The 15764-nt window shown below is 37.7% G+C and overlaps 1 protein-coding gene across 1 annotated transcript in view; it reads left to right on the plus strand.

Moving 5' to 3' along the window:
• The window catches only part of LOC134533789 (uncharacterized), a 635803-nt gene that overhangs the window by 7202 nt on the left and 612837 nt on the right, over nucleotides 1–15764 (plus strand). The window contains exon 2 of the mRNA XM_063371447.1: nucleotides 7189–7234. Within this exon, the coding sequence (XP_063227517.1) occupies nucleotides 7189–7234 (46 nt within the window). The remainder of the gene's footprint in view (nucleotides 1–7188; nucleotides 7235–15764) is intronic.

A 15764-nucleotide genomic window follows, 5' to 3' on the forward strand; every position in this document is an offset into this window, starting at 1 on the left:
CACTAATACAATGGCAACAAATCAATTGTGCACGTAATTATTTCTTGTGATTTTTCATTATCGGCAGATACCTATCTGTTCTTTCTATGTCAGTAGAATTTTGGTAATTCATTTTTTTAAACGGTCTTGAATTCCATATTGCGGAATGTTTTTTTGAGAAGTTTTTGTAAATGTTTGTGAAATACAATAATTTTTTAGATGTAGTTTAAAAGTGTATGTTATGTATGATTGTCTACAGGTCATGAAAAGCTAACGAAAATGTGCCTGTCAGAAAGTAACAAAAAATTCCCAAAATAAACACTAACGTTGCTGAAAGTCATGAGACTTTGATTTCAAGCAGCATTTTGCATGCTAGAATTTTGTTTCTTGGCCCCTCACTTAAGTTAATTCTAGCGTATTTAATATAAATATTGGATTTCAGTCCACTTTAATCACGGGGGAATTATCTCTTTAATGATTCTAGTTTTTAGACATAAAAACGATGCGTTCCTGCTAATTTTATATTGGTTTCGAATTGTGTACATAAATATACCATGTGACGTAAAAAAAAAAGTGAGAAAAGTTTATTAAAATTTTTTTTAAAACGTCCTAAATAGGTTCACCAGGAATTTGTAGACACTCTGTATGGTTATGGCAACCAGTTTTTAAAAAAAAAAAAAAAAACCTTTATCATATTTGTCGAATAAGATAACATTTTATACATTATTTTACTTAATTTTCATGCAGTTATCATATTAAGCTCTATTATATTAATTAACTTATTATACATATAACTTAATTAAAATTTTTTTTTCTCATGGCACTAGTGCTCATAGCACTAGACTATAGGCTACACCATGACCCTACACTTTCAATGTTTGATTAATACATGTATCTAAAAAAAAATTGCCCACTTCAGTTGACCAATAGCCTTAAAGGTTAAAATAAACAGTTTATGGGTCGTACCTTGCGCAACGCTATCGCTGGCCTTGGTGGTCCTGTCCGACCACTTCAACATTCCATGTGTTCTGGGTACTCGCGTGTCCTCTGCTTCACTCTGACAAGAGTTAGCCAACATTTAGATAGCTAGGGCCAGGTTAAAAAAACAAAACAACATGAACATGCTAACGGACCAGATTTATCTTGTATGGTCTTCGTTATATCGACAACAAACACCCTCCTTCTTTCATCCTTGATATCATGCCACTTTAATTTGTGATATAACATAATTACAGGACTGAGCCTGACGTAAGTACAATCACAGCTCTCATCTGTCATTAACTAAAGTAACTTGGAATTAGTGATAAATAGAGGTGGGTGATTTTTGTCGATAAATGTTGGCTATCGACATTGACGGATACAGAAATGTATTTCGGGAGGGCATTAAAAAAAGAAAAAGATAAGAATTTTTGTATTCAAAGAGCTTAACGCCAACAAAAAGGAGTTTAAAACATTACATTATCATTTTCTACATGCATCGCTGCATTTGTGGTTTGTGATATTCATTGTTGTAACAGCTCATTTTCAAGGCCGTGGCCAGGGTTTTGTGAAGGAGACTGTCCAATACAACCATTATATTATATATTTTTTTTCTCTAAAACTTAATTTTTATTTTACACTTAAATAAATCTCAGGGAATAATTTTTATTAAAAAACCTTGATTTAAACTTAAATAAAATCTCAGGGAACAATTTTTATAAAAAATTCTGTAGAAATAAAACTTAATTTTAAAAGAATATTTTTATTTTACACTTAAATAAAATCTCAGGGAATAGCAACTTTTAGTACCTTCAAAAGTACAAATTTAAGTTATAATTTTGCTTGAAAAAATTAAATAATTAATATTTAAGTTTAAGTTTTTTTATACTTTGTTCTTAAGTCAATTATTTAATGATTTCTTTAAAACAAGTCATATGTGTACATACTAATATTATTAAACACATGAAACATGCATATTAAGTTTGTATGAAAGACATGCTTACAGTAACACGTGGTTTAAATAACCTGATTTAAATATAAAGTACACACTTGGAAAACAATTCCTGTCACTTCTGTAGGGAAGCATGCCGGGATATAATAGGGACGAAATACAATATTATAGCCCACTTAGTATTTTAATAATGTTTACAGACTTATCTATAAGTAGATAATTTATGATTGAATTATACATATTGTCTGTGCTTTTTTTTTTAATCATGGAAGGGAGGGGTCATCCCCCTGGCTACGTGCCTGTCACCTTGCATTCATCAAATGTGACATATTTTTTACATACCTTCAGGAGGGAAATATCTCCCATAACAACCCCCTCCCCATCTTTGCATACGCCACTGGCTACCAGTGGTCATGGTGAAACTGAATAATTGCGGGCTGCCTTGAGCACGCGGCATGTTAAAGCGATCGGACTGCATCGGCAAGGCCATTTCTGCCTTTGTATAAGTAACATCACACCTTTCATATATAAGCAAACGTAGCAATAGTGTATCTTTTTTTATGAACTCAATTTATTTAGTGGTTAAAAGTGATTATACTTTAGTTAGTATATGGCGTTCCTAGAAACGACCCGCGCGCCGTAAATTTCTGGACACACGATTTAAAGTTAAAAACCGGGTATTTAGTGGTAGTTTTCACCGTAATGTCCACGTGGTCTCGTAGATTGAATATTGTACCATTGGAATTGCATAAACGATATAAAAATCTTGGTTTCTTGTTAGGTCTTAAAATGCGCAGTTGATTTAGTCTCCTTTTTTGTTACCTCTGGCTCGCTGGCCTTGGAAGTGAGCCTCGACTCCATCCCAAGGCTTCGAAGTGTTTTTTTTTTGTCCGCTTCCTCAAGCGTGCGAAAACCAAGGCCACTGCAATTTTATTTTTATTGTGTAACGCTCGGGCTTTCGTTTTATCCGATTCTTTTAGGTGTTCGGTTTTATTTATTTTTTAACGAAGACTCTTACAATGGGCGGTATTATTATTTTTACTGGTCTATTCCCTGATCACGTTACCCACTGATTATTTTCGGTAAATATTTACTGACCATTAAAAAAAAAACACGTAAGAATGGGGGCGGAAAAAGGAACCCAAATCGTGAGCTGCATCAGCAGAATAGCAATTTACGTACAACCGAAGGAAATATTCGTGTTCTTCCCAAGAATATACGCTGACTTATTGAGGTAGATACGAGCTTATACACTCGACAAATGAACAAATTTAACAAACTAAATTTACCGCATAATTCTTGGAAATAAGATTGTTTTTTTTTTTAAATTTTTGGTAAGAATTAGTTTTTTTTATAGGATATTTAATGAAAGATTATCACAAATAAATAATTTTTATAAAATTTCTGTATAAATAAATTACAAAGAGTAAAAATAAGAAATTAGCATTTTTTTAAACTGACAATTCTTTTTTTTTTGTCAGGTTCCTGGGCATTACCCCATGTTACACGGCGAATGGCCCTAACCCTGTCAGGCACGGTATCTCATTCTTCACGAAGAGCATTTTGAACCTGATATGTCACTAGGAGGGGATTACGTTGTTTAACACGTCTCCGTAAATTATCCCGCACATGCGCTATCGGATTCATGTCGGAGACGTGCAGGCATGTCCAGAACTGTAATTCCCACGTGCTCCAAGTAATCGGTGACTATTCTTGGCGGTATGCGGGCGTGCATTATTCTGCATCAACATGAACGGTTCACCAATAAATTGAGCGAATGGGATTACAGCCTCTAAGAGCACTTCAATATAATTCTGGGTAGTCAAGAGCCCCATTATGAATGGAAGTTGGTTCAGTACGAGCATGAAAATGTATTCCTCCTCACGTCATGCCTGATGTGCTTGTCACAATAGTGCAGCATTGTGTCAAATACCAAGTAAACGTAGGAGTTGTGTACTTTATAGAAACTAATCGCTCTCATTTCCCTCATTTTATGGTATGTGTGCAGCCTCAAAAACGCACTGAACTGGACGATGATGTGTGTGTTCAAAAAAGTTGTAATTTATCAGAGGTTCAGAAATAATTTTCTCATTATCAGAGTCCACGGACCTTTATGCAAGTGGATAATTATTCCCCCCCTTCCCCCCCCCCCTCAGTTAACTCGTGCTGCTAATGGATGTACATAATTTTTTGTTTCCCCCCTTGAATCAGCTCAAATAATTTTTTTTTTTTATGTTGCTGTCTGCGTTGGCCCTTAGCCCCGCCAAGTGGGGCAGTCCAAATAACCGTTGCAGCTACTTCACCCAGCGCTGTTTCCTTTTCCGAGAACGCTTGCGACACGCAAGAGAGCCTTAGGGAGCAGGAGGGGGAGAGAGACTGGAAACTTCCCTTCCCGTCCACCCCATTACCCTATCTGCGCGCGTGCGAAACTTGCAGCGCCGCGCCCGGACCGCCACCCCCCTCCCTTCTCCACAGAATCCCTTTCAACTAGGACGTAACAGTAATGTGCTCGCCAAGGCGTGCGGAGGATGTGCGGTGTTGTCTGCGGGCTCCAGCAAGAGGCGAATTTTCGTTACGACCACAATCTTGAAAATCCGTATTTTTTATGCTAGCGAAATGAGGGAAATTTTTTAAAGTTTATAAAAGAATTAATTAAATACTATTTAACAACATGGTTGCAATTTTCGTTAAGGCCGCCATCGTGAAAATTTATCATCAGATTTTTATAGAAAACAAATTTATAAAAATCAATAACATTTTATAAAATATTAATTTACAAACGGACTTACATAATGAAGTCCTCGGTTTGAACCTGGTGAGGGCAAAATAAAAATTAAATTGACGATAGATACTTCCTTCACCGAGACTCGTTTACCTATCCACGTAAAATTAATTTCAGAAGTATTGTGAATGTATATGTAAGTGTTAAATGTGCAGTATGCGTTCGTCAGATCTCATTCACATATTGCTAATAAATTAAATCTTCACTCAAGAAAAGTTAGTTTATTATTTTACATCATAGAATTGTATAGTTCCAAAATAGAAACATACTCTGTAGGACATGTGGCGAAATAAATAAAAGATAATAATTTATCGTGTCGAGTCCCTAGATTAGATTGTGTAATACAGTCATTGTTTTCTAAAATTCTGCGGGAGTAGATACTAGGTAGGTGTGAAGGTGTTATGTAGCGTTTAAGGTGGTGTGATCCCTTTCACCATAAATATATTTATATCCTTGGTATATTACGCCACATAAAATGAAATAAAATACCAAACTTTATCCGGCCATACCGAATCATCTCGCGAGTTTCTTTTGTACCGACAGAAATAGAATTACGTTATTAGGTATTTCTAGTGTTAGATAAAAAATAAATTAAAATAATTACTTCTGATAATAGTCGTGTGTGTGACAAATCAACTGCAGCTGAAATTTCAAAAGAACCGGTAACCGTGTTAACTTAATGACTATTATTAGTGTCCTTAAGCCAGTTTAAACTCTTAACATAATTCAGATTTTAATAAATTAAAGTATGTTGTACAGGGAAATTATATCCACGTAAGGTATTTTATTCCGAAAATGTGCCAATGGGGGTTATACGTCATTTAATGGGATTTTTGAAATGTTTTAATATAGTTTTAAAAACCTTCCTATCTAAAGTCCTCACAAGTGTGTCTTTAACTATACCGTAATTTTTGGGCTGTGACTTAAATAATTTAGGCTAAAGCGGTAAGAAGGTCCAACCGGCGATGGTTCGAGCTGAACCTCCGGATTGGCTGAATGTAATGCTACAACAGTTTGATTTGATTTAGTACCAGGCCACTATTGTTTTGGAAACATTTTTCTTGAGGCCAGGTCTCACACTTAATGTTTTTCAAGTGAAACCTCTTTGCTGAGGGAGCTATAATTTTCTAGCGTTGCGAAAATTTCGATCGCATGAGGGGAATAGTTCGGTACGTGGTGGGGGAACTGGTGTTAGGAGGGGAATAGTTACGTACGTTGGGAGGAAACCGGGACAGGAGGGGAATAGTTAGGTACCTGGTGGGGGAAACCGGAGAGGTAGAAATGACGCAGCATACTTGCAACTTTCATGCTTGCACAATAGCATAAATTAGCGCTCGCATACTTGCCTATATATATATTTTTTTTGCTCTGTGACCTCAACGAAAAAGAATTGTGTTTCCTATAGTACCTAATAATAATATATTAAAAGTAGTTTCACATTTGTCGCCCGTGAACTCCACGCACACGTTTTTTTTCCCTTGTCAGTATCATCTTGTGTGAGCTTTTCCTACAAAAAATTTATCACGGTAGCCCCCCTGCATTTTATATTTCGGCTCTAATCTTCTCAAACTGTTATTTACTAAATATAATCTTATAAAGGTTAAAAGTTTAGTGTTTAGTAAATATCTGGTGAGAGAATTTGTGGCGGAACAACAAATGCAAGAGCGATAGCGGAATAACTTTGCCGGTAATGGTAATAACAAGCAAATTAAATAATCAACTTGACGTGTAAGACCTAGCCTTAACAGGATAGGAAAAGTCGCGTCATGCATGAGTGACGAGAATATATAAACAATAATAGAGTCTGAATGACTTAACAGAACTCGATGAGGTTTGTGTTGCCAACTGAATGTTATCATTGCAGAGACATGAACATACTTAAATAGACAAAGTGTATAGTTGAAAAAAAAATTCAAACAGTTTTCCATAAAATGAGGGCTTGAAAACAAAACAAATTAACAAAAAAAGCTGTACCTAACCCTATTAAAATCGCATAAGAAAAACTTTATGGTATAGAAATCTTAGAACGAAAAATACATTACAAATTTCAGCTAATGTTAACTTATTTTAATATTATATTATGCAGTTGTAAAAGAAAATCATTGATATATATTTCTTTCTTCTAAGATTTGGTTTTTATATAAGTTTTTCTAATTTGATTTAAATAATTTTTAAGCTAATTTTTCTAATTTGTTTATTTTTGGGGTTCGAGGCCCTTATTTTATGAAAAACTGTTTGCAATTTTTATTTACATTAATGTCTCAGTGAAAATATCTAGCCAGCACAACAAACCCCGCCAAATCCTGTCTAGTCGTTGTGTTATTGTTTTTTTACATTCTCGTCATTCATGAGCAATGCAAACCTTTTCTTATCCTCTCTCTCAGCACATTCATGCATACAAGCAGTAACAGGTATTTCATAACCTTAACTGAAACCTTCTCATCAGTAGCGTGAAGTGGAACTTGTGCACTGACATGGAACTTGGTTGTTTTTGTAGTGGAAGTCGCGATGGTGCGTCATGAGGAAGCTGTCGCCTGTGGCAGGTACGTTGGTGTTTTTCTTTCAATTGTTTTTTTTGTGGTGTTGGTGCGCGTGACTCTTCCTGGAGAGAGAGTGAGCGACGCGCGAGCAGCAAGCTTGCCTGGCCTCTGATGTTCTCCGAGGTAGCAGTTCCGTCACCGATGGCGCGCGTGGGCGCTAAGGGCGAAACCAGCTCGCGCATCACACGCCTCTTCGCCTCTACGCACCAGGCACCGGACTGGCGAGCAGTCTTCTCGTCGGTAAACGTGCCTCCGTGGTACTTAAAGCGGAGAATCTATAATTTTAAGCTTGATTTTTAAATATTAAAGATAAATGCCCCCATATCACATACAATACTGTATTTGTTTCTTTACACAATGCGCAAGTTACCGACCAGTCACGCGCTTGCGTTAAAAGCGACATGCCTAACACGTGCTACTTTGCTCCTCAGTATAATTTTAAACTGTAATAAAGCTATGTTTTACTAAATAAAACATCCTGAAGTAAAGGCCTGCGCACGTACGCAGTAAAATGTTAGATCTATTCAAGATCAGTCTTGAGAAGACCTACGAAACTTCGGCTGCAGTTTCATCACGACAAAATAAGTTGAAAACTTCAGTACGAATTATGGTCTAATGTGCTTCCTGTGGATTTTAATACGTCTTTGAAGTTAAGTGCTAACATTTTTATATATTGTAAATAATAAAGTATTTCAGATAGAACACTGAGAATCTAGTTTATGTTTAATTGAACAAAGTTTTACAACCACCGCGAATTTTGTCGCTGTAGTAATATTATTTTATTGAAATAATTGGCGGTAACACTTACAGTCTAATTTACCTTGAAAATCTGATTTATAAATTATATAATTGTAAGATTTTTTTAACTATTTGAAATAAAACTACAATTCTGAGAAAAGTGTTTAATACCAAGGAATCGTTCACCCCGTTTAAAAAACATCAATAATACCCGTACCCCCTGATGTAAATGTCAGTCATCATTTTAATGCATATAGAATTTCTCTCTTCCGATGTTATGAGTATTCGGTGCCGTTTTATCGCAAATAATGACCAAACGAAGTGTGTAGTTACGTCTGCATACATAAAGTAAGGCCTACTTTCCAGGCATTGTGTCATTGCCGCCGAAACGTTTTGCATTTGTGCCCTTAAACGGTGCATCCTAACACGTCGTAACAAGAGGAGCGTTTGTATTCGTTAGTTCACACTAAGACGGCATCGAAGTACACTTAAAATTGGACACAGGCATGCAATACGAGTATGCCATCACCTTCCTTAAATTGTTATAAAACATAAAGACTTGTAATATCGTTAAACCCGGTTAGTAAAGTCGATTCCAATTTTTTCTCTTGGTATTTTGTACAAATACATTTATGAAACTTATATTGTGAACTAGGGCAGTATGTTGCTTGCATATCGTGGGATAATGGAAGAAAAAGGTTGGAAGTTTGGTTACTGAAATCTGGTGTTAGTGACAACCATAGCAAACAGAACGTTTTCTGTGTCTAGAAGTCAAGAAGTGCAGATCATAATAAATTTTTTATGAAAGTGTCTGACTAAAACATTTTGCAAATACAATCATTGTTACTTATAATTGTTTATGTCGTAACAGATTTTTTTTTCCGCCTACCCTTCAATGTCCGTAATGGATCCACCTCCCGAAATATTCCCGGCTGAGTTCCTCGAACGACCCGTGTGTTGCATCCAGCTGTGTCTGCGGTGGGGGGAAGGGGAAACGATCGCGATTCGACCGTTTTCACGCAGAATCGGCGCGGCGGGCGTGACTGCTTGCGGGACCGATTAGCGGCACGCGCGCGAGTACACCGATGATTGATACTGGCCCGTATCACACGCGCGCGCGCGCCGCGCCTTATCTGCCGGCCGCGGTTGATGCGCTGTTGTTTGAAGCGCGACACGTGGGGACACGGCAGAGAATATCCATGCTGTTAGGTATCCGGTAGTTTCTTTTCCATGACAGTGCTTTTTGAAATAGTTCCATTTATTTGCGGATATACATTTATTGTTTCGTGTTGTAGTTTTCTTTAAATGCCGATATTTTTTTGGTGTCGGTGCTGTTACGCGTAAAGTCACTATTCGCAGGTATCGAATAATACTATATAATCGTATATAAAAATTGTCTTTTTTTATGTATTTTAGTATTAGTTTGACCTTTAACATCTGTCTATGCGGGTAATTTACATAAAGGTACATTGCCTTTTTATACATTTACAACAATTTAGTGAGCGAATGTAAAAAGCGAAAATATTTACGCTCGCATTAAAATTTTTTGATTCAGCGTAGCGATTTATGTACCTACTTTTTTTTCCTCTGATTCCAGATCTCAAAAGAACGGGTTATGTTATGAATGAGTCAAAAGTGAAAAAAAAACTTAGTATCCAAAAAAAAGTATCGATCGATGCCAGAACGTATTGATACTTTTCCCTACCATAATTTAACTAGTGGAAACTACTCGTGAGTTACAGTATCGATACATTTTTTATTAGATACCGTGCCCGGCGGTATCGTGGTGACCTGCGAGCAGGGTACTGCCTGGTATTTGCGGAGAGGTGGTGGGGGTGAAGGGGGGTAGTATAACTGTGATCCGGCCCTAAATGCGTTGGTGGCAATCACGTTGCCGAGATCAGATAATCCCAGGTGGCGCTGGGAGTCGTTGTCTTTAAATGAATCGGTCTATGGTGCTAATCGGTCCATCAGCCTCCAAACATTCCATCTCTGCGGGGGAAAAAAATTAAGGGCATCTGTTTAAACAATTGTATTGAAAAAAAAAATTTTTTTCCACACCCGTATCGGATTAGCGATTTTTTTTTGGATAATCAAACGCTCATATATATAGGTATATATATATTAATAGGAATTCCAAAGTGAAGTATCTATACAGTAATGACATTGAAAACCAGTAAGCTGTTACACGGTTGTGTTCAGTTCTTATATAGCACAAACAAAAACGCTATAAAACTGAAATCAACCTTTAAAAATCTGAGCTAGTCTTTCAGTTCTCGCCAGTACCTCAGTAACGAGCAAATCCACGTGTTTTCACGTTGTTAATGTACTTACAATACAAAAGTCAGACACGAGATTTAAAGTAGAATTTTTTAAAAAAACAGTGCCGAGCTTGATGAATACACGCAACTGTTTTCAACTACATTTCTTGACGCGAATCACACTTAGTTTCCGCACCCGCCGCTAGAATTCGTTGCCGTAGCAGCTACGTCGACTGTATCAAATCATTCGATTTGCAGAGCGAATTTTTTAAACTTTATAATGCAACTGCTCGTCAAAAGCGAAAGAAAATAAAAATTGAAAACTTCACATAATTATGTGAAATGAATTTAATATATTAACATTTAAATATAAGTGATTTCAAGTTGAGTTTTGCCAAAAAAAAAATGCTGAATGATTTCATGATCGTAGGTGAATTGCGATACATCATTGTGTTTCGGTGATATTTCAGTTTTACCGCAATCCACCGTATAGTGTTGTCCCTAGCAGTAAGGAGCAGTCACCGAGTGTGAGTGCGACCGCGACCTATTTCGGAACACAGCCGTGGTCGTTCCCGCGGGCTCCGACACCCTCCCCCTCTTCTGCGCGGACGCACTTCGCTTGGTTCGTCCTTCGAGCGGACCCTGTGCGCACACCACTGTGTGCACAGCCCCACGAGAATACACGTGATTTAAAAACCGCTCGAACATACCAGAGTGGGGTCTGTTTGCTGAAACAACTTAAGGATAAGCTGAGGGCTCGTGATAAGCTCTGTTTCCATGTTTCGTTCTTAAATTGTAATTTTTTTTTTCGTTCATAAAACGCCCGGCACATAAAGCACACAACGGAAGACTTGCATCGCATCCTTACCTTCATTTCTCCGCCATTTCATGTTAAAGATGGAATTTATAGTTGTCCTATAAATAAACTCTAAAAAAAATCTTTGTTAATCAATTTTTAAAAAAAATCCTAAGAGACATTTGCGTATTTTATCAAACTAAAGCTTCAAGAAGATGCAAATTTTGCTTTACAGCGCATTACAGAGCTTCGTGACTTAAGTGGGAGAAATAAGTCATACATATTTCTTATCAATTAATTTTAAAATGTTGCTTTCATTAAAATAGGTAACACATTTAGGACATTTTTAAAGTATTACGTAATCTTTGTCTTTCTTATGTGCTTTAATACTTGAGATACCTACTTTTTTACTTCGAACATTTTAGTTTACCAAACAAAGTTTTTTTTTTGTCATCATAAAGGTTTGGTTTAGCACACCGATACGTTCGGTACGTACCCTAATGTTCAGTAATTCGGTACGCGCGGGTTGGTGTTGCTGCACGTGGGTTCGCCGAATGCCGCACATCGAGGGCTGATGTCTTTGTTTGTGATCGCGAGCTGCGAGCCCCGTACGAGACGTCTCCGGTCCGACCTCCGCTACGGCGGTCACAGCCGTCAGACACCGCTCGGAGGCAGATTACCAGGTGGCTTCGGCCGCCAAGGCCGGACCGACAACCCCCCCCCCCCTTCCCAGTCCCCTTCCCACCCCTTCCCCCCCTTCCCCCCTTCCCCCCCTTCCCCCCCTTCCCCCCCCTTCCCCCCCCCCCACCCAGCGCTGCAGTTCCGCGAGCAAGCCAGCATCCCGCTTGGCGAGATGAATGTATCATTCCCCACTTGATGTTCGCTAACCCCGTGTCCTTGAATCCTTTCAAAGAGGGAATTGCAACCTTGAATTTTAAATTTCTCCTTGGAAAATCTCTTACCGGGCTTGGTTTTTTTAAAATTTGTCCTTTTTTTTTGTTTTATAAAGTGAATTTTGGTCCTGTACGGTTAATAAATACTATATCCAATCTAAGTTTCTGTCTTGAGGCACGTCTCTGTAGTAAGAAATCAGACGAGATATCGATGTGTGTTCACAAATCGGTGTATTCACATCTGTTTTATAAGGTCAATCTCGTCTTGAAAAAAAAATACTGGCTGATAGTATTTGGACATATGTTTGTGCTTTAACTTATTATTTTCACATTTTTTTCTTTAATTTACTGAACCTCGAGAACACAATTTTGGCACTTGAAATCTTTCAAATGTCCTTGGCTTTATAAGTAGTGTATTTGTGCCTACTCTGGAACCGTAGCAAAGCAACAAGTCCACGTATTTGAAATAATTTTATGGATATGAATTCATTGCTAAGGAATGAACTACGAAGATGATGAACAAGCCAGTATCAGCTGATATCGAATATGTGACATGCCTAGACAGCTCGGGGATCCATGAACTATAAGACAACCAGTGTGAACTAGCTATGGAGTATAGCAAATTAATTTTAAGAAATTTCCCCATTGCGAGAATCATTCAAAAAACGTAACACGGTCATTATTAAAAACTAAATTATATTTTTAAAAATAAAAATAAATTATTTATTGTTTTTTTCACTAAAAGGTAAATATAATTAATTCTAAGTAATTTGTTCAACAGCGATAAAATGAACAACTCGGTATAACATAATATATTTAATAATATTAAAAATAGAATCAGGTAAGAAACATAACAATATAATTTAATTGAAACAAAGAGTGTGGTTTTCTCTTTCATTTTCATAATAACTATGCTAACGAATAGTCATTAGTGATATTAATTTTAAGACAACTCAAGCGTGGGTTGCTCTCTTCTTTCATTTTCATAATAGCCATTAAGAATATAAAATTTATGACAACTGATCTCAAGCACAGTACCTACGCTTTTTTCATTAAAATTGATTGTTTTGTTTGTTACTAGATTCTTATTAAAAATATTACGCTGTAGTTCATTCTATCGCTGTTGGACAAATTACTTTAATTTAAAATATATATTTTTTATTATTCAGTTCATACAAAAAAAATTGTAAAAGCTTTTTTAATGAGATTTTATTCTTTACTTTTTATTTCATTTTGAATTTTTTTTTCAATTACTCGAAAGATTCCCGAAAATTTCTGTGGCAATTGACCCTCTCGCCCCCTTCCCCCCCCCCCCCCCAAGAGGGGTCCGTGGGTGCTCGAAGGCCTCGGGAGCACGTTAAAATCAACGTACTTAAATTTTCCCGACTTTAAAAAAAATCGGAGGCAAATTACTTAACCAAAAGGGGAAGGAAGTAGTGGTGATTGAGATCGCCGAATGATTCGGAAACACTCCAAATCGAAAGAAAATCAATTTTTTGAATTTTTTCGAAATTTTGTGTTTTTTACCCCTATCCCAAGGTTGGACAAATTTCCCACCATTTCCCGGCCTCATTTATACACAAAAAGTATGGTTATTGTCCATAGCTAGAAAGTAGTGGTTCTTTGCCCCTATGACTCCCTCAATCTCTCTACAGTCATGAAATTAGAAATAGGTTAAAATATAATTCCAAGATTTGATTACATAATTACAAGTGAAGCTAATAAATGCGTGTTATCACAAGGCATATGAGACCGAGTCTCAAAAGGCCGAGATAGTCTTGTTGTAACAACACAAATATAAGGCATATTTAAACATTTCTTTAACTTATACTGCGATTCCAATCAGTGTAGTAATTGGTGCGTACAGTCTATCCAGTAGAACTAGACATATTTATATTTCTACTGTCTATCTAATGAAATTCGTTATCTTCAGTACAAATTTCCTCTGAATTCTTCTTTACTATTCAGTCAGTAAAAGTTTTAAAATAAGTTTAATATTAAACATTTCTTTACTTTTTCAAATCAATGGTTAAGGTTAAGGATATTTCGTGTAACGGCTCGTGTATGATGTTTCCCCGCAAAAAACAACCGAGCTAAGTCGGAAACTATCCCGAAAATCGTCGGTCGAATTTCTCGCACGACAGTGGACCATCGTACACAGTGTTGCCGATGTGGTTACCCGCGAGCTGTCGTTCTTGTGAGAGGGACGTCAGACACAGTGGAACACATGCGGAGCGCATTATACAGTATTATTTAAATATGAGGAGGGAGCTTTGTTTTTTTTTACCCCCTCTCTCCGGGGTTCTGGATGTTCCTGCGTCTGTTGAGCCCCTAGCTGTATCTGTCCCCCCTGGGGGTATCTGTTCACGGTGAAACCGAATCTGCGTGCCTGTTCGGATCTCGTTTGTATTGTGATGCGAGGGCGTAAGCCACGGGACTGTCTATCCGCAGCGCGCGGTCGCTGTTCGCTTCGTTTCGACACACAATAGGTCAGGGGCATGTTTTTTTTTTTTTTTCGCGAAATGATTTTGAGACTAGCTGAAAGTTAAAACACTGCACGCTGTTAAAAAAAATTCACTTTCTATTTACGGAGAAAGCTTGTTACAAATTATCCAGGGATCTTCGTAAGTTTACGGACACTGAGATCACTTTCTTTTAACATGAATCCAAAAAAATATTCTTGGTATATTAACAAACCTTTTAAAAAAAATTTTACGTTCAATCTTCTTTTGTCTTCTTGTTTATATTTGTTTAGAACGAAAAAGCACAACTCTGAAATCAAAATACGTCGTATAGTTTCAAAGAAGGTTCGATTACTTGAAATTACGAAGAAGTTAGTTCCTTGTTTGAAAATTCTGCGAATTTACAGTAATTTCTAACAGCCAGACTGCTCGAGATACGCCGCCCACCTTTTAATATATTAAAAAAAATTTCGCTGGTTTTTTAAAGTAACAATATATAAGTAAAACCGTTCACCGCCAAATTTCCCCACTATTATAAAGAAAAAAAATTAAAATTCGTGGACAGGTGAGTCAAAATGGATTGGTTTTGAAAAAAAACATTTTTACGTTATTTTTTTCTAGAAACTAGCTTCATTTTTAAACAAATGTATACATTAACACATTTTTCACAGCTCTGTAGTGCATATCAAGCAAATGGAAATTTTTCTTAAAAAAAAAATGATAAATGTCACTCATATACTCCTCAACCATTTCCCCCCACCGCTCCATATGTGGTTGGTTGTCCCTCGCTCGGCGGAAGGACCCGAAGCTGCCCGACGAGCGACGACCCGAAGAGGCAACAATGTGCGGCGCGCCGAGCCAGGGGGTCGTTAGGAAGTGGCCGAAGAGGGGGTAGGCAAGGCACCGAGAAAGCTACGATGCACGTAATTAGTCGTAAATTAGCCCCGAGTTATGGTTTTATAATCCGGTTTGGGGTTGAAGGCTCTGGCGCGTCCCCTAATGCTTATTATGCACCTGACTTATTGCACGACCGCCTCCGTGCGTCCGTGTGGCAGCGAGGCTCCCTACAAACCTGCCCCTCACCCCGCCACAACAACACCCAAGTTGTGTCCCTGTCTCTCTCTTTCTCGGTCTCCGCCGAGATAGCGCTCCGCTGCTCGGTCCTGCTCGCTTTGCGGCGATGTGATCTCTGTGCGGTTTTGTCTATCCGTCAACAAGATCGCTTTTATTACTTTTCGGCTGAGTGAGAAGAGAGAGAGAGAGGGAGGGAGGACGAGTGTGAGAGAAAGAACGAGAGAGGGTAGGACGAGATCAGAGGAAGTATGAGAGAGAGGGAGGACGAGAGAAAGAGAGGGTGGGAGGACGAGAGAAAGAGAGGGTGGG

The sequence above is a fragment of the Bacillus rossius genome, chromosome 7, assembly GCF_032445375.1.
Source record: "Bacillus rossius redtenbacheri isolate Brsri chromosome 7, Brsri_v3, whole genome shotgun sequence".
Lineage (NCBI taxonomy): Eukaryota > Metazoa > Arthropoda > Insecta > Phasmatodea > Bacillidae > Bacillus > Bacillus rossius.